The sequence below is a fragment of the Anopheles stephensi genome, chromosome 2, assembly GCF_013141755.1.
Source record: "Anopheles stephensi strain Indian chromosome 2, UCI_ANSTEP_V1.0, whole genome shotgun sequence".
NCBI lineage: Eukaryota > Metazoa > Arthropoda > Insecta > Diptera > Culicidae > Anopheles > Anopheles stephensi.
The window spans coordinates 71,116,004-71,139,082 of NC_050202.1; the positions used below are offsets into that span (position 1 = coordinate 71,116,004).

The window sequence follows — 23,079 nt, forward strand, 5'->3', positions numbered from 1 at the left end:
CACTCCACCACCGGGGGCCACTATCGTAAACCGCATCGATCCGTGGATAATTTCGAAACAAATTCACCGTACGCCCGATTGACGCTCCTTTAATTCCGCACAGTCCCGCGTCAGGTCTTTGCGTCGGGTGCCTCTTTTCAAACGGGCCTTGATGTTGGTTGGCGCTAAAGTTAATATGCTCCTGCTACCCGCCACATACAGCTTTCCCTTTCATACACACAGAGCCAGGCCTTTGTGCACTCTGTGCAAGCCCGCCGTTCGAAAGGCCGACCGGTAGACGCATCGGAGTGCCAAACCTTCGCTGTCCACAGTCACGTTGCGTAATACACGGCCGCAAAGCAACCAACCCTTTTTGCACTTGCCACTTTTCATCCGTGGGCCTTAAGGGTTGGAAGAGAAACGGCGAGACCGAAAGAGACAGAGATCTAATGGAGCAAACAGAGGGAAGACCGGCGAGCGAAGTAGGGACGAGCTGGGGATGTTTAAGGTGCTGTTTAATGAGGTTGAATTTATGAGTAAACTTTTCGCGCGCGTGTCGTTGTTGTTGTCTTACGGAACGGCGGTTTGTTTGGCGGAATTGGACAACCGACGCGCTTGCCGGGAACCTTGTCGGGTTGGTGGCACCCACCTTAGAGTTGGCGAAAAATGAACTTCTCCGCAAGGAATAATGTATATTTTATAGCACAGTCTAATGAAACTTTGCATTTCGCAAATGGCTCATAACACGCTACCATAGTGCTCGGAAACTCGGCTATGAGCGCTTCAGGTAATGTACATTCACATCTATAGTCTGGATACTACGCATAAAAACGGAGACGCTCCAAGTTTCGATTACATCCCAATTCTTGGCATAAAACATAAATCTCCCTCGTTCCCTCTGCTGGTCGAGGCCACTCTCACCCACTATACATGAGTTTTGCAACCATTTCCCTAAAGCTGAACCACATCAACAGCCTCCCAAAAGCGGTACGCAAGTCTCGCCTCACACAATGATCCATTTATTCTTCCTTTGGCTTCAAAGAGTGAATGTTGTGCGGAAAGGCAAACGAGAACTCGAAAGGGTGCCACCAGCAAACGGTCAAACGTATCCGGTATGTGTTACGTTCGATTCGATTGACCCACTTACAGCGCACATAATGGTGGCTGATGGGACCCGCAAGCCGGATTATTTTGTTGCAATTCGATTTATTTTACAGCACCACACCGAAGGCTTTCCCGTTTGTCCCACGCCTACAGCCCCTCCAATCAGAATCCTACATCCCACACCAATCGATTGTTGGAGAAAACTGCACCAGCCCCCCAAAAAAAAGGAAAAGCTACAACAAAAAATGGAGAATACTGCACCGAGTGCACCAAAAAGCAATTTTTATTTGGCAATTGGTTTAAGCCGGGCCGGGAAAGGGGAAAGCAGCGTGTGGTACATGTATTTATTTGAATGGCACAACAGAGTGGCAATCGGATTACAGTTTGAAGATCTGCATCGATACACAGCAAAGCCTTAAGAAGTGGGTAGTGGCGTTTTTTGTCCGGATTGTAAAATTGAACACTTTTTTTACAAAGCAAACACCACAATAACAACAACAACAAAAAACAAATGCGTGGAAAAATGGCACCATAATCCACTAACCTTTGGCTGGGCTAATTGAGGATGAAATCCGTGCTCAGAATTACCATTAATTTAATACACAATTAAAGCGGATAATCGGGCGCTGTTTCGCGTTCAAATAAACATGCACAAATTATTGCTACTCTCTCTCTCTCTCCTTGCGCCATTTTCCAGTTTTTCCTCGTGTGTGGTGTGCCATTCTCGCTGCTTCTCCTTGCGGCGTGCCTGGTCAACATTTGATTGTCATATAGCGCACTGGGCCCTAGAGGACACATACGTTTTATAGCTCATCATACAATCAATATCTCAAAACGGTCACCTGCTGTTAGCGTTGGCGTACCTCCTGGAGACAAGCATCTTAACACTTCCCTCATAAAACGATGATCAGTGTGGGAGATCGTGCAAGGAGCATGAATTACACGCATAAACTTCCAACCATCCCAAAAATATCAAACGGTCGTCTTTCGCTGCTTCCCACCCAAAGCACGAGACAGACATTCAGACAGACAGACAGTCCCAGGACCGGAAAATCTCACTCGCGTGGCACCGACCGACCGAGCGCAATCTTCGCCTGAGACATTTTCCTCCACACTCCGGTCGCAAGGTATTAAGCGGCCCCCTTCCAAACAGGGCCCAGCCGTCAACAGGTGAGGTGAATGGTGCGCTGGGCAAAGGCGTTCACCTGTCCGTCGGCAGTCGATTACCTTTGGCCGTGCTTCCCAAAAACACTCCACCCAACTCCGCAACAGCTTCAGTTCAAATTCTCGCTTTCTCTCACACTCAACTTAAAGCTAGCGATTTTCCTACAAAAAACAACGTTCGTACCACAAGTTGCGACGACTTCGTGCCCTGCCGTGTGATGGATGGTGCTGCTTTAATGTGAATTTTCCCGCCCTTGGGTTGACATCGGGTTCGGGTGCGCGTGCGGTTCACTCATCGTTCGTTTGCTGTCGTTCATTGAATTTTCTCCGGCCACCCTCCCGGGAGTAAAACGGGAGAAAACAACAAAGCGCTGGGGGGAAAGCGTGCCGCGTGGCCGTTTCTCGTACCACGGCAAGGACATTCGACGGTTCGACGAACGATGGTCGTACGCTCGTGTTGGAAAACAATTTTCGCTCACCCTTGCTCATCTCACGTTCATCAGTTCACTCGTGAGTTCACTCGGAACGCAGCAGATGAGCAGCTTGCATCATGGCCACTCACTCGAAGAAAGTGACTTGCAGGCAAGCTATCGAGTAGCGACTTGCACTCAAACGCTCCAAGTATGTACGCGGCGTCATCTTCGTCGTTAGAAAGTAAAGTTCAAGGTCATCAGGCAAGGAAAACTACCCCGGCACCTTACCCATACACTTTTAAACTCGAACTGTCAAGTCGAATAAATGTTGCGGAGGTTCTCCATTTCCCAAAGCTTAATGCGTAATATGTTTAGGTCCTACCACACCAACAATAAAAAAATCTCTGCGACCTTCGATTCTATTTCCATCCCCTGTCCGCAACATTTGATTCGCATGCACAAAGCACCAGAATGCACCAATTCCGTTCTATTCTTGTGCACCAGGAACGCACTTTGTGTGTGTGTGTGTGTGTGTGTGTGTGTGTGTGTATGAGCAAAATAATAAACATATAGCTCTCTCGACCGTTCTCCCGTCCATTTAAATCTCTTTGTGTGCCAATTTTGCGCCATACTCTCAGTTCTCAGAAGTTTTGACCAGCAAAACCATTGCGTACGGTCGACAAAAACGATCAAAAACGAGCGAACACGTGAATTCCCGGAGCACGGATGCTACGGATGCTGCTGCACCAGGGTGAACGGATGTTCGAGAAAGTTCCATTGAACCCCCCGTTTTTTGCTGGACCACGTTCTTTGGCGCTTTGGCGGGAGGACAAAAGAATACACATTCTTATGCTTACCTATTGTGGTGGTGTTTTCTCTTCTTTTTCCCACACTATTTTAGTATGATCCTCACTCACTTTCTGTTTGCTTTCACTTTCTTTGTTTGTTATTGCGAAATATCACTCCTTGCAAGGAATCATGGAGGATACAGATCGAGATGATACTTTGTTTGTTTGATTATCACTTTTTGATCACAAAACTATGTTTCACTAACATAAACACAATTAATATATCTATCAAACTTAACTTTAAACTAGAAATCACACTTGAAACGAAACTTGATCCACACTACTTTTCAAACTTTTGTCTCGTCTAACAACGATTACACTTCCATTCTGTCGATAACTCCAAAAACAGCAATGTACTTGCTTCACCGGCCAAAACTGGACACTTTCACCGTACAACTGTTCCGCGTAAAATGCGAACGATTTGTATAACCAGTCGCTAGACACGTCCTTGTACGTCCGAAAGCTGTTGGGCGCACGGTAGCTTTGGCCGCTTTTACGCAAAAAGCTCACAAAGGATGTAGTATCGGGTCGCTAGCTAGTAGAGCGCAAAGGATATTACCCCAAAACGCAGCACAACCACAGGACGCAGCGAATGAACGAGCGAAAGGGATCCAACGACCTGGTTCCAGGCGTGCGCTCGTAAGGATGCGCGAATGTACGGTTGTGTTTGTCCTTCCTCCCAATCGTTCGGAATGCTCTCCCCCCCGGGCGGTCCAGAGGTCGGTGCATCAGGTGCAGTCGGGCGGGGTTGCATCATCATCAACATTATCATGCTGGCACGCACGCACCGACGTCATCGCCAGTCAAAACAACGACGAACTTCACTGCACTGTCGCCGGCTTGTGAGCGAGTGTGTGAGAGAGAGAGAACGAGTGTTTGAGAGGGAGTGAGCGTCAACTATGTCCGAAGAATTCTCTAGTCTCACTTTTATGAGTCATTCGACGAGAATTGCTCGTGGGAAAAGAACACCACGAGGACTTGCCTCGGTGGAAAACATCACTTTCAGGTCCTGCGATTGAGTGAACTCGCCTGACTCACTCTGGAAGAGATTTTCCTGCATGCAATGTAGCAATATCCTGGGTAGTTGCCTCTTTTTTCACCACCAACTACGCAAGGTGCCTTTCAAGAAAGCATTGAACCTGACACCAGGAAGGAAGGAAAACACCTGTTCCTCTCCAAGCCTTTCGGTGTGTTTGTTTCGCTTTGAAACAGTCTGAAACTTAATGAAAATTTAGTTTATTGATTGCTTTGATAAATTAATACTTAAACCACAAGTTTATCTTTAAAATTATTTTTTTAAAAGCATTGACTTGGCTATTCCACCCCATAAACGTTAGGCATTTTTCTTTATTTTTCCCACATTTATTCTACAACGAGAGCCTCCAAAGCGGACGTGCAACATACTCCAGCAGAACATATTCCTAATTTACAGCCTCCTGTTCCTCGGTACAGCACATCACACGTTCAACAATTTCTGGCCAATAAAGTGAGGCATGATTTAAGGATACCTTCAATCCCCAAAATGTTGTTCACATATCTCCCTCTTACCGGCAGCCCAACGTGTCATACCGTACCGTGCCGTGCTGATGGTGCTGAAATGATCAATGAAAAGTCAGCAAATAATACCGGAAGAGATGTGCAATGCCAGCATCGTTCGCCGCGGTACATTTCGGCACGACAAATCACTGCATTCGTTAAGGTGATTCGCGTATTATTCAACGACGTTCTTGCTGCGAACGGTTGCTGCAAACACGTGTGGACTCATTTCGTATGCATCACACGTAGAATGATTGCTTTCGCCAGGGCGACCTACCTACGTTCGGCAAATGATGTACGAGATGGCGTGATGTGCGTGTGCGTTTTCATCGTACTCATATCTACGGGCACGCTGGTGCCATGGCTTATAAATTCCGAATTATGGAGTTGCTAAAGGAACACCCCGATTGACAACAGTATTGCTACGAATGTGTGTGTGTTTGTTTGTGTTTATCCTCAAATTCGTGTGTATAAAGTTTATTGTGATTGGCGTAAAATAATCTTAGCGATTCTTAAAAAGAGTTTAATTATTTGATGTCCTTTCAACCTTTTGACTAAGCAGATATTTTTCTTGAAATTGAACAAAGGATACATCATTGAAATAAAATATTTTTTTAGCAAACATTAGCTTAACATGCAGCTGCAGCTCCAATCCAACAAATACTTTTTGTTTGAGAATCTTCATCGTTGCTACCATAACTTCATTAGGTCTCAACGATTACTGGCTTAAGCTTTCTTCTTTAAATTGATTATATTTTATGATATACTGTAATTAGCTAGATAGTCAGTCCTACCCTGTGTAGACCGTTTTTGCTACCGTTTCTGCTTCATTGATTCATTGATGTTATTCTGTCATCCAGAGAATTTTTCCAATAATTTATTCTTTTACGAACAAGTATCAGCTATTGAAATTAATACGTTGTCAATCTTTGATATGTTTCAACTAGTCAGTAGGATGCAATTGAGATTTAACTCAAGATAGGGGACAGTGATCACAACCTTAAACAATATTCAATAAATCCTCATATTTCAGTCATCTTGGTGAGAAAAATAAATTAGTAAAAAAAACTCTCTTGTTTCTTATCATAAAATTTAGAGACCCCGATTTAGGTACGTGAAGTAATAAGCAGAACATAAACGCACGACCTGACTCACGATGGCTCAAGCTCTCTTGAAACTACCCAACATTGTACCACTTTGACGATAACCCTAAAAAGACGGCCCCTCCTTTATAATTATTTGCTTTTGAATTAATCTGTTTTTGAAATATTATTTTTCCCATATTCATTGTCGATGCGAACCAAAATTTCATTACTTTCAATTAGGAAATATTTCAACCGTACATGAAATAATTCGTTTCAATCCAGAGCTTTCACTATTGCCCGCTAGAGGTCGCCGTTGAAAATTCAAACTCGCTCTAGATCCGTTGTACAAAACAGGACACTGTTCAATACGCAACTAATTATTGATTGTGTTATCATGTTTATCGTCAAAAATCAGCAATAAAATACTTTTTTTCTAAAATTATTGACGTTTATTGGTCTAACTATGTTCATGGCAAACGAATGCACCCCTTATTCACGATCCCTACTTTGGCCAATATGCGAATGTCGATGCTAACTCGTTCCGTTTGGTTTTAACCTAATTCTGTCGATACTGCCCTTTAACTGTTTAACGACTCTTCCTTTCGTGTCTGTCAACCATGCATTTTTTTCACCAATACAAAATCAACCTTTCCTCTACAAATCAACAAAATCAACCAACTCTTAACTCACATAACTTTCACTTACCAACAATCGACATTGCACTCGTTTTCTATGGCTTTCCCCCTTCTTGTTTTGTTGTTTTTGGACTAATGTTATGCAGTAAGCGTCATTTTATTGAATTACTTCCAGTAGCTAGCTAACTAATCCAAGTTATGCAGCGTATGAATCTTGTATTCGCTTCACCGAGTTTTGCTCCTTTTCTTCCTCGTTTTCTCCTCCCCTGATTGCTGCTCTCGTACACACTCCCAGGAAGACATTTGACTTTTTAGTTCTGTTTGTATGAATGTTTCTATAAATTCACGATTCACGTCTTAATTGAGTTCATTTGTCGCAGCAAATACTGCACTACTACTCGAAGTTATAAGCAAACTATCGTCTTTTGAAAAAATGGACTTGTAGCGTTTTACTGTTTACGCACACCTTCTCATTTCATCCCTTTACTTTATTATCAAAATTATCTTCTTTTATTGCTTCTAAAGTTCCACTGTCCCGGAGTTTTGGTCTAGAAACTTTCTAACGTTAGGTGTCTTTTTATTCATTCGTGCCATGTGAGTGACTCAATGGACCTTCTCCAATCCGATCAGTTTCTCGAAGAACATGCAGTAGTTGCGATCGTTGTTGTAGTAGAACGGGTCTTCCAATATGTCCCGTGCGTGGCTGAGTGTGGCGGCCGCCAGTTCACCGACGGTCCACTTGCGATCCTTCAGCACCCGGCAGATTGTATCAAGCTGCGTTAAAGAAAGATTCATATTAGAACGAAGTTCAATGTGTAAGACTATTCCCTGAGTCTTGCATACCTTTGAAAGTTTCTCGTTTCCCGCAGTGTAATAGCTTAGATAGGGCAACCCGGCTACGCTAGCCGCCATCCACTGAATCACCATCTTGAGCTGCACGTCTCCGCGACGATTGCTGCCACAGCCCCAGTTCCCGGTTGCAACGGGCCGCAGATTCACATTTAAAGTCCGTTTTTGAGCAAGCTGTGAGATCTGTTCGGAAAAATCGGAAAATGGAGAAAAGTTCATTAATGATAGTGCGGCTCTGGTGCTCCGGCTTGGTATGCCACAGGAAAAAACACCCAACGAAGATACAGATATCGCAGAAGAACGAACGTAGAAGTAGAAGATAAGGATAGCACATGAAGAAGAAGTAGATTTCAAGTTAGCATATTATGGAAGAATATTACCTTAGATAATGCACAGCGACGCACAAGCTAGCACATAGAACTGGCGCAGATTACTTGAACCTTCGGCATGCTTTTAATGTATAAGGATTACACACACACACGCAACCACACCAACCAGGCTCGATACGAAATGACACAAACACACACACCCACACTCATAGCTACCTTCAGTACCACATCGTCACACTTGATATCCTGCGTGTAGGACACGGACCAGTTCGGTTTGTACTGTAGCAACTTCGTTTTCAACGACGATTGACGCTCCAGCAACGGCTTTTGCGGGATCTTCCCCGGTACCGTGACTGCCAGTTCCGCCACCGAACATCCCGAACCGCTCTGGGTCGAGCGTAGCTTGTGCAGCAACTTCCGGTGATCGGTACGCGTGAGCTGTATGTTGGGACATTTGAATAGTTTGGCCGGTTCCAGTGCAAGATAGTCCCGACGCTGCCCTCATCCAATCAATCAAACCGCTCGATCGATGGGATGTCGCAGCATGGACAATTCAGTTATGTTCGTATGTTTTGTTGGAACAAGGATTCCATCGACGGAGGATGAAAAGGTAAGGTGTCGGGTAATGCAATACAAAACACAAACACAACGCATCCAAAAAGCGATAAGTCCGGATGAATGAAAAATGCAAGGAAAGGTTGAAAGTAAATAAAAGCAATAAAATGGGAAAAAAGACAAAAATAAGTTGTAAATAAATATGGAAATGAAAGATGAAAGTTGGAAGGGATCGTGAACATGATAAAAAACTGTCTATAAACTTCAAACTGAAAGGGAAAAACCGATACAAACACTCCATACTGCGTATATACAGGGGAAAATATGGGAAAGGATGCCTTTCTGATCAAGGTTTTTCAGTGTCCAGTCTTATCCGATCATCAGTTCTACCTCCAAAGCTTCAAACTAAGCCTTACGCTACCAAGTCACTACGAAGCAGCTTAAATCAATCAATCATATCATAAAAAATGGAAACTCTCTATCAAACTCTATCAAGCTACCAACTCTTGGATCCCTACAAATCACCATAAAGCAGGCGTTTCCCTTTGCTGGACAGATAGCGATTTGTGTCCAACGTGACTTCCCACTGGACCAACTTACCAGCTGTGCCGCCAGTTTGTGCTTATGCTTTGCCAGTTCCAGCGAAAGCGATCGTACGTGGAGCAGTATCTTTTCCTTCTGACTGAGCGATCCTCGATCACCGCTGCCGGAAGCATTTCGCGACCCGGTCGAGTTGGTCACAGATCCGTTCCCACTCGCCAGGCACTCTTCGGTAAATGGAATTCCGACAAAGCTTTCGCTGAGTGTGCGCTTGAGCAGTGAATTGGCAAACTTTAGTACGGCTTCGTCGCGTGCGTCCAACTTCTTGGGTTTGTCCGTACTGATTGGTTCTTCGAGCCATCTGAAACAATAGGGATAATTTCGGTAAATCTACAAGCACTAACGCTGCATCGTGATACGTACTTGGCAAACTTCTCGTACACCTCCTCCAGTTCGGAGCCTAGGTCCGAATCAAAGCTATACTTCGACGACTCGTTCGTACCCTTGCGCTCCAGCGTACCATTCTGCTGAGGTCCTCCAACGGTTGTCTTTTCTTGTTGCTGCTCTTTAAAGTCCGTCTCATCGTAGTTGCTGTCAATGGAACCGTCCAGCACGAAGCCACACGAACCACCACGTCTCACACGAATATCCTTATCATGAATTTCGGAACCTGCAACACTGATCCCTACCGCATAGCTGCTATCCTCCGTACTTCCCGACAGTCCGTTTGTTCGATCTTGCTCCAATGCTTCCCGCAACTTCTGAGCAAAGGCGCACCTTCGTTCGGGTGTGTCCAGCACCGATGTGTACGCTCTCAAGCCATCCTCATCGTCCTCGTCGAAGCTTTCCTTGGCGCTGTGAAACTCATCCTGACTCGAACCACAGCTCGAAAGCGTTTCGGGCCTCGTCAATGGCTGATAACCGTCCGGGATGCGTAGCGGATGTCGATTCACCGGCAAACACTCACCCGACGATCCGAGAATGATAAACTTCCCCCGACGATTGGAACTAGATCCGGAGCATACCGAAGGTGCGGAGGGTCGTTCCGGTGACAGCCACGATCGCCGTTTGTTAATGTCCTTTTCTAGTTTGTTCGAGTCACTGCTGGAACGTTTGGAGTTGGGTGTTGCCTGTCGGATAAAAATCGTCGTATAGACATCGGGCGATCCCGGTGTGGATCCTTCCCGATCACGCTCACCGATCGGCGATAACCGACCCTTGCTCGATACCGTTTCCAGCTGGTCCAACTTCAAGCCTGCCGCTCCGGCACGTTTGTCACCGGATGTCTTGCCCGTACCGGGACCCGATTCACCCAACACCATCGGGCAGGTTGTGTTTTGGCGAAACGCCAACAGGCACTTGTTCAACTCCCGCAGAATATCATCCTCCTCGAACTGTTGTGATGGAAGCGCTCGATAGTTTTCCGCATCGATACAGCAAAGGCTCGTCTTTTTTGGTTCCGCAATTCGCTCCAACACTGGACCCTTCTGGCGTGGATCGACGATCCGGGCTACGTGATGTACGTTCTCCACCTGTAGCGATTCATTGTCCTCGAGCGCTTCCACGTACAGCAGCACGGCGAGCAGTTCGGGAAAGGTACAGAATTGAATCGATTCCTGAGAGTCTCCCGAGGCTAGGACATCACCACCGAGTCGTGCACTTGCGAACACGGTTTGAAGCATTTCCGGATCCGCTTTGTCCAGTTTACCCTCGTGCCGTATCTCAACGTCGCACAGTGGTAGCTCACACTCTAGCCAGTCTTCGATCGTGAGCCACTGCTTCCCCGTCATGACCTTGCGTGATATCCGCAGGTTGCCCTCGAGTGTCGTCCCGCTTCGCTCCAGCCAATCGAAGTAGTACAGGAAGCTGCGAAACTTTTCCCTCTGCACCGCATTACTGTTCGTGAAATGAAAGGGAAAACCATACCATTAATCCATCCGTCCGTCCGAACCACCGTTCGGTGGCGACAGTGGTGAATCAACCTACTCTACTAAACCTCTAAAAAAGTGTGTAAAGTTAAAGTCTTGTAACGTGGGGTGAGTTTTTTCAGTACGTTTTGGAAATGTCGAAAAGAACGCATTGGCCAGCAGGGACGCCACCAGCCGGTAGCTCAGCTCGTAGCTGTCCGCCTGCTGCTGAAGGCTAAAGCTGAGACCACGCGGTGGTCGATACTGCTTGAGGTTACGGGCGTGCCGCGCGAGTGCCTTGATCGTGTGCGCTAGGAAGTGATCGCGTTCGGTGGCGTCCATCGTACGCTCGACAAAGTGCCGTAATCCCTCGAACACCGACGTGTCCTTTCCGTCCTCATCCGGGTCCAGGCTGACACTGCAATTAAAGAAAAAGCCAAGCATGTATTAAAAGCGTAAGAAAGCGCGTATAAGTCTTCGTTACTCACTTGCACAGTTCATGTAGCTTTTGCATCACGTCTAACACTACGTCTAAGGTGCTGGATTCCTCGATCTGTGACAGCTTCTTTTGCACGTTCGACCACCAGGGAAGATCACACGGAAGCATAACGAGCGCCATCTTGGCATCGATTTTCCCGGACACGTATTACCGGGTACTGGACCGGAAGTTTCCACCGTTTCTCTTCACAAACCCGGGACCAGTGCCCGGATTTTGATTTAGGGAACAAACAGCTTCGAGAAATTGTAGCGTTGATTGAATTTGGCCGGAAGCGTGAATTTGCTATCGTTGATAGACGTTTTCGATTGGAAGATGGTGTTCATCCGCTCAGGAAAGAATTGGAAGCGTATTCCATCATTATGAATATTTTGGTGATGGCGATCTATTTTTGCAGTTAATGACGCTTATTTTTTTGAATTTACTTTGTTCGTCAAAATGTCTGAAATGAATTTAAAACATGAAAAAGTGGTTAGATTATTATTCAAATCGATTATTTATTTCGGGGACTCGAGAGGTCCAAATTTTAACGCTTTTACTCTATTTTTATCGAACAAATTTAATCACTCAGAAATCGGAAATTTATTTATTATAAACTGTTCGTTTCCAATATTTCTTTCTAATTTTCATCTGGAATTTTAAATAAAGAAATGAAGAGCGAAACCAGGAGGAAGAACTTAGTGTAGACTTGAGTGTTTACCCCTCGGTTTGAGTAAAAAAAAAGTAACTTTTGAGCTTTATTAAACAAACGACTGCAAGTACACTTCAAACTTTTCGAAACACGAATCGCGCGATTCAACAAGTTGCTACGAGCTTGCCCCCATCTAACCACTACCGCCTAAACGACAGGGTAAGTGAAAACAAATCCTTCTAGCTCGTCACCTTGCTGGGGTTTTCGGGTGTGAGCAGTTACATCGTGAACCTAATTTTATCCCAGTAAATCTCACAGCGAACCTGCCCCGGCACTGTGCGAACCACTTATCACTGTCGCGGCTGCATCCTGCACAAAACATTCACCAGCGAGCACACACCGCTATATTTAAAACCACCGGTTCTTTTTTTTTTGTCGTCCCCCTGCAGTAAACCCAGATTCACACACCTCAACGCTTCGTACATGTGTGTGAGTGGGGGAGCATTTTCACCGCCGTTCTGTCGCTATTAGTGTTGCACGATCGGCAGGTCGTTCTATCGACAATCTAATCAAATTTACGCTCCAACAGACACCTCGTGACGCCTTGACACACACACACACACACACAGACAGACGCGGTAAGACGTTGGATAGGACTCATGAGGGTTTGTAAAAGGCCCCCCCGCTCGATAGTGTAGGGAGATTGTCTCACCCCACACGTCAACGGTAGGCAAACCCATCGTCGTAGTAGCGTCGTAAGCGACTGCTAATGAAGTAATTCCTAACCGCCACACGCGCCCGCACTCGATGGAAAATGTAAACATCCCCCGTTTACGATGGCGCCTGCACCCTCAGCTGCTTGTGGAGAGGTGGGACAGAAAAAAAATCCGGGGGAAGAAAAAATACGCGCTAATGGAAAGCTGACAACCAAACAACGCGAAACCGGCCCGGAAACAACAGCCCGTCGTGCAGGACAGCAGGGAGTGCACACCGTGCTGCCACCAGTCGCATCCCACCGTCAGTGTGACAGTTGGAAGAAAACGCAAAACACCAATCGTCGTGGTCTCCGCAACATCAGGGGATGGGAAAACTCACAACCACCACCACCATCAACGTCGAAGCTTGACGTCATCGTGCCCGATGGTACGATGTAAATGCAACTACTATGTTTACACATTCGCCGATCATTGAGGAAGGTTTGGCTGATATGTCCGAAGCGATATGCCCTCAATTTTATACGCCATATGTGCCGAAATAATTCACTTGTTGCATATGGATTTCAAAATAGATGTGATATTGATTACTAGTCAGTTCTCTTTATCAGACCATCTCAATGGGATTCAACTGCCCAAAGACCATCTCAATACTCACATCATTTACTACAAAAAAAAAACATTCAAAAGTAAATTTCCAGAAAAATATTACACACACTTTTCCACCATTAATCTCCCGCACATTGAAATTAGAATTGGAACAAATTACACTCTCCCCACAACTATGCCCAGTTGGCACCACCACTGCTGATGGTGTTCATTTTTACAATTTTCCCAGCTGTCATACATTGGCGGTGATTGCTTTATTTTAAGCAAAGACCTCTTCAAACTTCCACATACCGAAACAACGGCACCGTATGGCAGCGTAGCGTAAATAGTCGCCGGCCACCATGCTCCATCCGAATGATTAATGTATTTTTCCCTTGCACCGCTCCACATGAAGCAGATCGACAACCGACGCAGCACACCAACGCCACGGGTAATGAATCGTAACGTAAAGCGAATTGAAGTGTCCACCAACGACTGGGTGCCGAACGAGTGCGAGTGGCTTATGCGTGCGTGTACCATGGTGAGAAACAGTTTCATCGCCAGTATAGTGTAAGCAATCTAATCATCCGGTAGCGGCGTTGCAGGGGAGGAATTAAAAATCAGCAGGTGTTATGCAGTTGGTAGATGAAAGATATTTTTGTAGCAAACAAGCAAAAAAAAAAGATCAGCCAACCATAAAATCGACTCATAATGGAGACGCCCAGTACTTCTTGCGGGTAGGAAAATCAATATAATGATTCATACTATTTCATGCCTTTTATAAATCAGCCCAACCCATCTAGTTTTGCAATATGATGCCATTTGTGCCATTTCCGTTTATAATATATTGCTTTTTGCGAATAATAAAATCCCGAACAGCAACAGAATCGGTTGCCAAAAACTGCACGCCTGTGCGTCTCGTAGCAGACAGACACAGTGCATGTTTTATTGTTAATTTGACATTTAACTTTGCAAATTGGCGGGCCCTTTTCAGCGTCCCTCCCACCGAAAATCCTCTTCCCACTATCATCTCCCTTCTTAACCTCAGCGCTTACGCGGGATTCATTATTCAGTGTTTGTTGTGCCCGGCCATCGGTTGCGTGTGAGGCACACAGTCGGAAACATTTATTTTTATTGAACGGTAGTTTATGTTGTTCCCGCAACCTTTGCCATTAATCTTTCCGAAAGCGCCACCGGGCTTCCACCGGTTTGCACCGTTCACGTGCACTGCACTGTCCGTGTGGCCTTTGGCGAACCGATGGAGGCGCCCAGTACCGGACGGTCGGAATCACGCGTGACTGCGTGATTGTTCGACAAGGAGCGCACGCAAACACACGCGATCGATATCATTAAAATCGCAGCCCCGTGATAGTGTGGTGGATGGTATGTTTTGCTAACATAAACGCACTGGTGCGAAAAAAAATAGATGCAACACATTGCAGAACACTCCATTTGGTGCGTGGGGCGATGCAGCTATCCAGCCTTGTTGTTTGAACGAGGTAAGGTCGCTTTTAACGATAACAGCAATAACGGCTGCATTAACACGGCTCTGCCATCGAATCGGCTGATTGTTTTTCTATGATGATGCTGACCTAAGCGGCGAACGTCATATGTCTGGTAGGGCACCGGGGTTATGTCTTATTTTTATGTTACGTCGAGCGCGTTAAACTTCTCCCCCGTACTGAAGCTGCACGGATGAGTAGGTCAATCGATAATGAGCCCTGTGAGATAAATTGTTCAAGGACGACCATCACGAACGACACTACGCCGACTAGCCCGTAAGCAATTATGTTGATGGTATATTCTATGAAATTGCGTTTTCATTAGAGAAATCTATATTTATCACTTATTTATTTACTTTGAGTAAAAGGAAACAATATCAAATCAACCATGTGCTTTAAAACACAAGGCTTCATAATGAACAGCTTTACCTTTACACGAACAGCTTCACCGCTTCGTACACCGGTAGCATACAAAAGGGTGATTAAATTCTAACCACCAAAACACGCCCAACCCAACCCACCCATTTAAGGGCCAGAGGAAACTCTCACCCACAATAGAAGCTACTCTGGTTGCTTCCTCGTTCTACCTTTAACGTGGTTTCCGGCACGGAGCGTGATAGTTAGTCATTTAACTGTCCGAAAACAGATCGACCCTTCTCGATACCGGCTGGTGCTGGAACACTCAAACCAGTGCCGGAAGAGCTCAAAAGATAGCCACCGCGGCAGTGGTTGGGACTTTTTTTTTGGCAAGCAGGTTTTGAAGAGGAGCAGTGAACATCCGCCAACCAAAAACAAAAAATACATCTAACCCGAACAAAAATAAAACAATACACCAACTTTACTCCCAGTGAGTGTACTTCGGTGCTTTCCACAAGCTCTCCCAAGCATCCACAAGCAAGCCAAGTTTAATTTACCCATTGTTTCGGTTTTTGCTTTCTTTTTTTGCTATGAAGCGAGGAAAACTTTCCCCCCAAACCGGACAACAGAAGTTTACCACTCGAAAAGTTGAAGTGCACAGAAACTAAGAACAGCCACATTTTTGTTGAGCGTTCGAGCTTCTTTTGATGCGCTCTCGCGCCACGTTTTCACGCGAAAATTGGCACACGTACGCGGACAGAATGGTGGTTTAATATGATTTTTTATGGTGCTTACTTCACTCGAACGGGTGCGTCTTTCCTGCCATCAATTGACTAGCGACTTGGACAGCCAGACCAGACCCTTATCAAAGTCAACTTCCTTTGGGGTGCTTTCCGTAATTTTCTCCCTCTTATTCGCATACCATTCTTCACCAAATATTGACGGATGCTGCCCACTTCCGGGCTGTGGCTGTGTGGCTGGCTTTCACACCACCAAGCGAAATAGAATTGGTTGGCCTCGCATGACGTCAAGGACACCCACCGCACATCCGCGAACCACCGATCGATTCCATGCGATTCGTAGCAGTGTGTGGTTATTCAAAAGTGGAAAATGATGTCGTCGAATGGGTGGATGACGAAGAGAAAAGCCAGTAACACAAAAAAAACAATTAACATGCGGCAAATATTGGCTGAACTTTCCGGTTGGCTACATTTTCCTTATTTTCCTCCCCCATCCCATTATTTATGAAGCTCACTTCAGTAGCTTCCCCCAGTTGAGGGTGGAAGCTATTAGTTTGTGCTTTTGTTTCGCGGAAAACTTCACCCGGTAGCACGATGCAAACTGTGTTTGTTTTTCTCGTGACAAGGTCCCGGAAGTTGCGTACCATCGGGGTTTTTTCTTCCAGAAAATAGCTAAGAGTTTTCTTTGGTGTTTGCATAACTTCACCCCAGCAGACGACAACGATTACGACGAAAATTGCCCTGAATGTGTCTTGCTGATTGCAGACGAACTTTAGCTTGACGTCAACCACCGAGAGTGGTACCGAGATTGGTAGCATCTTTGCAGCGCACAGGCAGATTACATGCTCTCGTGGCAGGGAAACCGTTCAGCTGCTTCGCATCCGTAGAAACAAATGCCACTGCAGCGTAACTGGAGTGTGAAGGGTTTCAGGGAATAAAGTTCGCTTGATGATTTTTGTTGCGCGTGTCTGCATGCAAAATGTCATACGAAGCTTTGTTTCTCTGGAAAATTTTACCTTCATTGAAGTTTATATGCGAATTTTATTAAGTTAGCTAAATTGAAAAGACACGTAGTAATAGACTGCCTGGTTATATGATCAGTTAAATAAACATAAGGGATCTGAACGTCATAAGGAAAGAACATTGAGCTCTCAGCAAATGAGTTTACTACGGACGTTCATACTCGATGTAAAGCTATGTCCTCATGTAACTCTTCCTAAAGTCTCTCTGCCTTCAAAATAGAACTTTGCCATAAAAAGCAGCTCCATCTTCACTACGGAGCTCTGCCGCCACAAAACTAGCTCTAAATTCACAATTACGAGGCTCTCCAGTCACAAAGTAGATCAAGCTCACTTTAATTCTCTACTCTAATTGGGTAGTGATGCACATTCTACAGCTTGTTCTTCTCAGGATGCGCAGAGCTAAGGGATCTCTCGTCTTGAACAACACTGCATAAAATGCCTAGCACTTTCGTAACAGTTTATTTGAACCTAACCACTAGAGGTTCTTTTCCACTTTACATCAAACGCTGATCACTGATCATCTGATTAAGACTAAGATTTGTCTACTGAAATCAACCAAGCTTTTCAATGCTTGGTATTGTGATGATGGTATGGTATTGTGATGATCTACCATCGTACATCGAGTAAGGTTCGCCAGGCTCAGGCAGACAAGTCATGTCATGAAAATGAAACCGAACAACCTGTCTCGTAAGGTCCTTTTAGGTCGTTCACATGAACAAAGGAGCAGTGATAGACCCAAATTGAGATGGAATGAAGATGTTGATGCGTTTGGCAGAATGGACAGAATTGCGCGTACACATTGAGCCTATCACGGAACCTATCGAGGATTGTTGCAGCAAACCAAGTGCCTGATAAGTAAGTAAGTTATATGATCGGTAGGGATGGGATTGGATTAGTAATGATACAAATGAATCCCAGTAGGGATTTGACTCCCAATAAGAATTCGAATCGCACAATTCAAATCCGAATCCTTCTCGTTATAATATTTCCCTGTTGGTGAACGAAGAGTGATGGTTCGAAATTCTTTCAATCATAATGATTATGTACTAAATCAAAAACCAATCGAATTTAAACGGACCTAATTAGAATCCCAATCGAATCACAATCAAACCCTAATCGGATAACAATAGAATTCGAATTGGATCGAATCCCTTTCGGATTCGAATCTTTCTTGGGATTGCAGCTTCGAATCTTTCAAGTTCCAAATCTAACACTCTTTCACTCTCTTCTTGACCTAATGTCCTCAAACTCATTGGAAATGCACAACATTTCTGGCTTACTAGACTTGATGATACCACGAAGTTGGATAGTCAGTTCTCACTATGGGAGAACGGTTCATATGGGATTCGAATCCCGATCCTGTCGCATGACGACCGGGGTCGTTGTCGCCGCTCTACCACCTTCTCGCTCCCTCGCGTAACACTACATGGGATATTAAACCTATCGTGTAGAATAATTTGAATGAAACCAGCAATTGATTGCAAAACATTAAACAGTTATATGAAGCACGGCATTTTATCTGACATTAAATCGTACACTCACAACCATAATCCACAGCTTACGCCTTTTAACGCTGATTCTGGGCATTGTGCTACAACGATTCTTGTCATACATCACACTAAACCTTTATCTGTTAGACATGCTGATCGTTCAAGTGTACGTTCCATTTTCTGTCAGATTCAGATTTCGCTAGAATTGCTTCTTCAAGCGCATATTACCGAGCGTGCGCCATCCCTGCTGCCAGCCAATCCTTCGGGTGTCGGATGCGATTTTATTCAAGCTCCAGTCAAGAAAACTAAACGATTGTAGCAACGAAATGGATACAAAGCAGGGTAAGCATGAACGGGGTGACACTTAGCAGGCTGAGCTCAGTTACAGTTCCATCCCACGCAATCAAGCTACACGGTGCTTAACGTCCGCCGATAAGAATGGAAGTCATGGAACAAAACAAAGGAAAAAAAGCTTCCATTTTATTACTACTCTCCGTGAATACCATCATCATCATCGACTCTGGAAAAGCTTTTTCCGTTTCCCCTTAAGCGAATCTTCCGGTCCGTTTCCAAAACGGTTCACTAACCGGCATACGCTGGTCGGTAAGCTCTAGTTGCTGCTGCTGATGAATGGGTGTTTTTCATTCTAACTTTCATCGACCACTCTCTCACTTGCACACTTTCTTTTACTCTCTCACACACACCATCCATCCATCCATCTATCTTTATTCACTCGCTTATGCTCCAACCATTGCCGCACACGGTTCGGATCGGCTGCACGGTGCGTTTTGTGGACCGTTGCTATTTTTAACGCCACCATCCGTTTGAGATTACACCCTTCTATTGCTCTTGTTCTAAGCAGAGGATTTTCTTTTTGGTCCGCTTTTTCACACTCATCAGCACCATCCAATTCGGTCCATCGCCCGACCGAACCGTTTAGACCGTGCTAGAAACGAACCAACGGGTAAGCAAACTCGTGACGGACAAATTTGAAGGAATTTGAAGTTCAACCTTTTTTATCGCCCAATTCGCGACATCTATTGGAAGGTTTATATTGGATTTCGTTCTTCTCGATTCCTCTTCATCTGGGACCAAAGAGGAAAAGCTCTCATAACGAACGCACCTGACGCGGTTAGGTTATGCTAGAGCACGTCGGATGCCCTAGAGCACCGCCGGCTGTTCGTCTACCCTTGAACCGCACATCCAATCTAAGATAACATCGATTGGACAGGTTGGTCCTTTGACATCCAGTGTCAGACCATGGTCTCCGAAGACGGGGGAAAACAACGTGCCTTTTCCGAGTTTCTTTTTCTTGTGTATTAATTTTCCATCACACGTTCCAGCAATATTGAACAAAAGCCGACACCTGCCATTTTGAACCGCGCCAGAGTGGTTCTTGGTAGTTCATGGCTTTATCAAGACAAGGTGTGACACCCTTTTCATCTATTCTCCTATTGCTCTACTTCTGTTGCCTAGCAGGTGGGTGTATATTTGCCTAAGGTAATAAATTTGTGTCCCATTAGCCAAATATCTCATTTTTCATCTCTTCATCGTGTAGAGAACCTGGGTGCTGGGAAACTCCTTGGGAGACGAACTTGGTCCTCCCGTCGTCAAACGAAGGACGATTTTTTTTATTGCTATCCACTTCCGGATGGTTGCCCTACTGTTTATTGCTATTTTGCACAGCCACAGGCGCGAACTCAATCTCCTAATGGAACGACAGACCGGATATACAGCGTATTGTAGTCCGTTCAGCCTTACGCCAGCAAGCGAACGGTAGCAACTTCCAGAACAAACAACATTATGCGTGTTTGCTTTGCCTCTCGTCAGCGAACGGTTTTATTTCGCTTTGGACATTTATTTACTTTTGTTGGCTTTAATCAACAGAAAACACCAGCAGGAAGTGGAAGGATCACGTCCCAATGTTGTTCTTTGTTATCTATTTGGGCGTTTGAGATAAGGATGGGAGGTTTTTCGTTTAATTTTAGCAGTCCGCTCAATCTGATCCTCATCTCACCATTGCCAGGACGTGACTCATTTCGGTGTCAAATTAGAGATCTACTACCAAGTGGAAATGGCATTCCGAGTATAAAGATCATCATAAATGTCACACATATTGCAGCGCGCTTTATTGCATTCCAAGTAGCGCGTTCGAGCTGATGCAATTTGATATTAAACGGCTGGCCGTGCATATGGTCGTCTATAAATCTTGTCAATTTGCGTACATCTCGTGCTGCCTAGCTGTATGACTCGTATTGTATCTCGCACCACAGACCTAGCAGTCCTCTGGTGGATACAATTTCTATTCCCTTTTTTCCAACCATCAATAGGCACAAAAATCACACACAACAACCACAAACTCGACTGACGTTTTGAGATCGTAAATATCGTCTAGTGGGTAGGGAATAGTTTAGCCCAGCAAGAGGACCTTTACGGTCGATCTTTCAACCAGTTCATCACCGCCTAACCGGCTTCGATTTATGTGGATCGCACTAAAAACCACTCCCTCGTGGGATCCATCTCATGCAGGAATCTCTACTCTTTGCAGAGGGAGTTTGAGCAAGGTAGTGGCAAGAAACGCTGCCGCCTGTCTTGCCCCGTTCAAAATGGGCGCATAAGACGAGTTTCCCACAGCTGCAAAACCGAATAGCATCGCGATGATGCATCATCTCTCAGCACACAGCGGATGGTGACCCGAGAGGAAAAAGCACTGCACTGCGCTGCATCGTTTCGGCCGGGATGGGTAAGGTATGGGAGGGAAATGGTGGGGTGGGGGGCGGTGGAGTGTGCAAGACAACAGACCGGGCTTATGAACCAGGAAGAGGAAATTTTGCCGGCCGCTCACACCCACACAGACGAACCAGCTCACGGTGCACGTCATCGTTTGATTGCAATGGCGAGTGTGAGTGTGCGAGTAGTGTTCGGGAGTATTTGGGGATGCTGAGTGCGTTGGTGGTAGTGCAAGGCGAGCCAACGTTAGGGCACTGATTTTCCTACTCCCATCAGCACACAAAACGAATGGTTCCGCTCGAGGCTGCATTCTAAAATAAGGAAATAAGGAACCGATTCCGAGTGGTTTCACGAATAAATTTGACGTTAGCAAATCGGAGAGCATTGAAGTTAAAGTAAACTATTAGTATGAAGAGATAAAAAACATATTAAAAACTTGGTAAATAATTTAAATCAACTAGTGAAAGATTCTCGACAATAAAAACATACTAAATTTTACGAGAGCATATCCAAATGAGCAAGAAAAATGCATACAAAAGCTACGCTTTTTCTAGCTCAAGACGTTTGCCTGCAATGTACCATCCATTTCTCGAGTGTCGATGAAATATGACCATTATCTCAGCATGCCGCATACCTTGTTGAGCGTCCTCGATGGTGTTGGTAGCAACGGCCAGTCACACCAGCCACCCCCTATCTGCCTGCCCTCCGTCCACTTTCCCACGTTGCGCTCAAGTTACCGAGCAGACTTTCGTTCGTCGTTCGTTTCGCACTTGCTTTTTTGTTTCTTTCACCCACGTCAAACACTATTGCTATTCTGAGTGCTGTTTTAAAAATCAATTTGCTTCCTTCTTATTCCAGGTTAGGTTTTCCAGCTCTGCTTCAATTACCGACAGTAACCGGCAACGCTTCGCACTTCGTTCGACAGACAAACGATCAGAACACTTAGCTGGGAAAACTCTCTATAGAAGACGACACTTTGAAGGAGAAATGATTAAAACATCAGACACGAGATGATTTTTTTTTATATAAATACACCACCAATAATAACACTGTGCACGTACACGCATATCCGGCTGAGAAAGATCTGAAAGAACCAAACGGCCTTAAAGCATTGCCTCTAAGCAGCAGCTCAATTTAGAACGGTTCAACACCGCTGTCACCGGATTGCCGGTAGCCGTATCACACCACAAACGCTCCCTGTAGCACACTGATCGGCGACGGTAGAATCACTTCACAAAGCGAGCGAAATTTGACAAAGAACGAAGAATTTAACATATTATTTATCTCTTTGCATCCCGCGCCACTTGGACGCGCCAATGCTGCTGGTTGAACCTGAATTAAATAGAACCTCACGCGGTAGGATGATACTACGGCCGACAGCATACGAAATCTAAGAAAATTTCCCACAAACACACACACACACGCACACACATCCGTTCGCCTAAGAACGGTTCGCAACCGGGGAGCGCACACACGGCGGACAAGGAAAAATCAAATTTTCCTCCGGCTTTCGAATGAGATCAGACAGCCCGTATCTTCAGGCAGCCGTCCCAGTTTCCTCGCTCACCACTAGATTGGTAGGACTGATGGGCGCGTGTGAATGAAGAAGAGTGAGAAGAAAACTACACACACACGCACAGACACACGCCCGAGGATTAAAGACCTCGCGCCGAGCAACGGCACGTTTGGAAAAAAAGTAGAGGTGAGCGTATAGAATTTCCGCGATCCCGTACCGTACCGTGGTCGTGGTGTAACTGAAGTGGAAAACGTTCGCCGGCATGCGATTTACGGGACCGCGGCTTACGGATGATACTGCGCAGAACCATCATAACAACGGGAACAGTTTTCCCGAACCTTTCAAACCGA

The 23,079-nt window shown here is 45.4% G+C and overlaps 1 protein-coding gene across 8 annotated transcripts; it reads right to left on the bottom strand.

Annotated features, from left to right (window-relative positions):
• Window positions 1–7,211: 7,211 nt before the first annotated feature.
• Window positions 7,212–23,002, bottom strand: LOC118504633. Of its 8 annotated transcripts, none has more exons than XM_036039352.1 (10): window positions 22,781–22,945; window positions 22,275–22,297; window positions 21,848–22,187; window positions 11,433–11,882; window positions 11,024–11,362; window positions 9,461–10,933; window positions 9,098–9,398; window positions 8,159–8,437; window positions 7,608–7,796; window positions 7,212–7,538 (listed from the first exon to the last, which is right to left on the bottom strand). In XM_036039352.1, the coding sequence occupies exons 4-10, from the start codon at window positions 11,561–11,563 to the stop codon at window positions 7,368–7,370; spliced, it is 2,883 nt and encodes a 960-aa protein (XP_035895245.1). In that variant the 5' UTR covers window positions 11,564–11,882; window positions 21,848–22,187; window positions 22,275–22,297; window positions 22,781–22,945; the 3' UTR covers window positions 7,212–7,367. The 8 variants fall into 8 exon arrangements, with proteins under 8 accessions (XP_035895245.1, XP_035895244.1, XP_035895248.1 ...); XM_036039351.1 differs by lacking the exon at window positions 22,781–22,945 and adding an exon at window positions 22,567–22,773 and having other exon boundaries at window positions 22,275–22,442; XM_036039355.1 differs by lacking the exons at window positions 22,275–22,297; window positions 22,781–22,945 and adding an exon at window positions 22,952–23,002.
• Window positions 23,003–23,079: the final 77 nt, after the last annotated feature.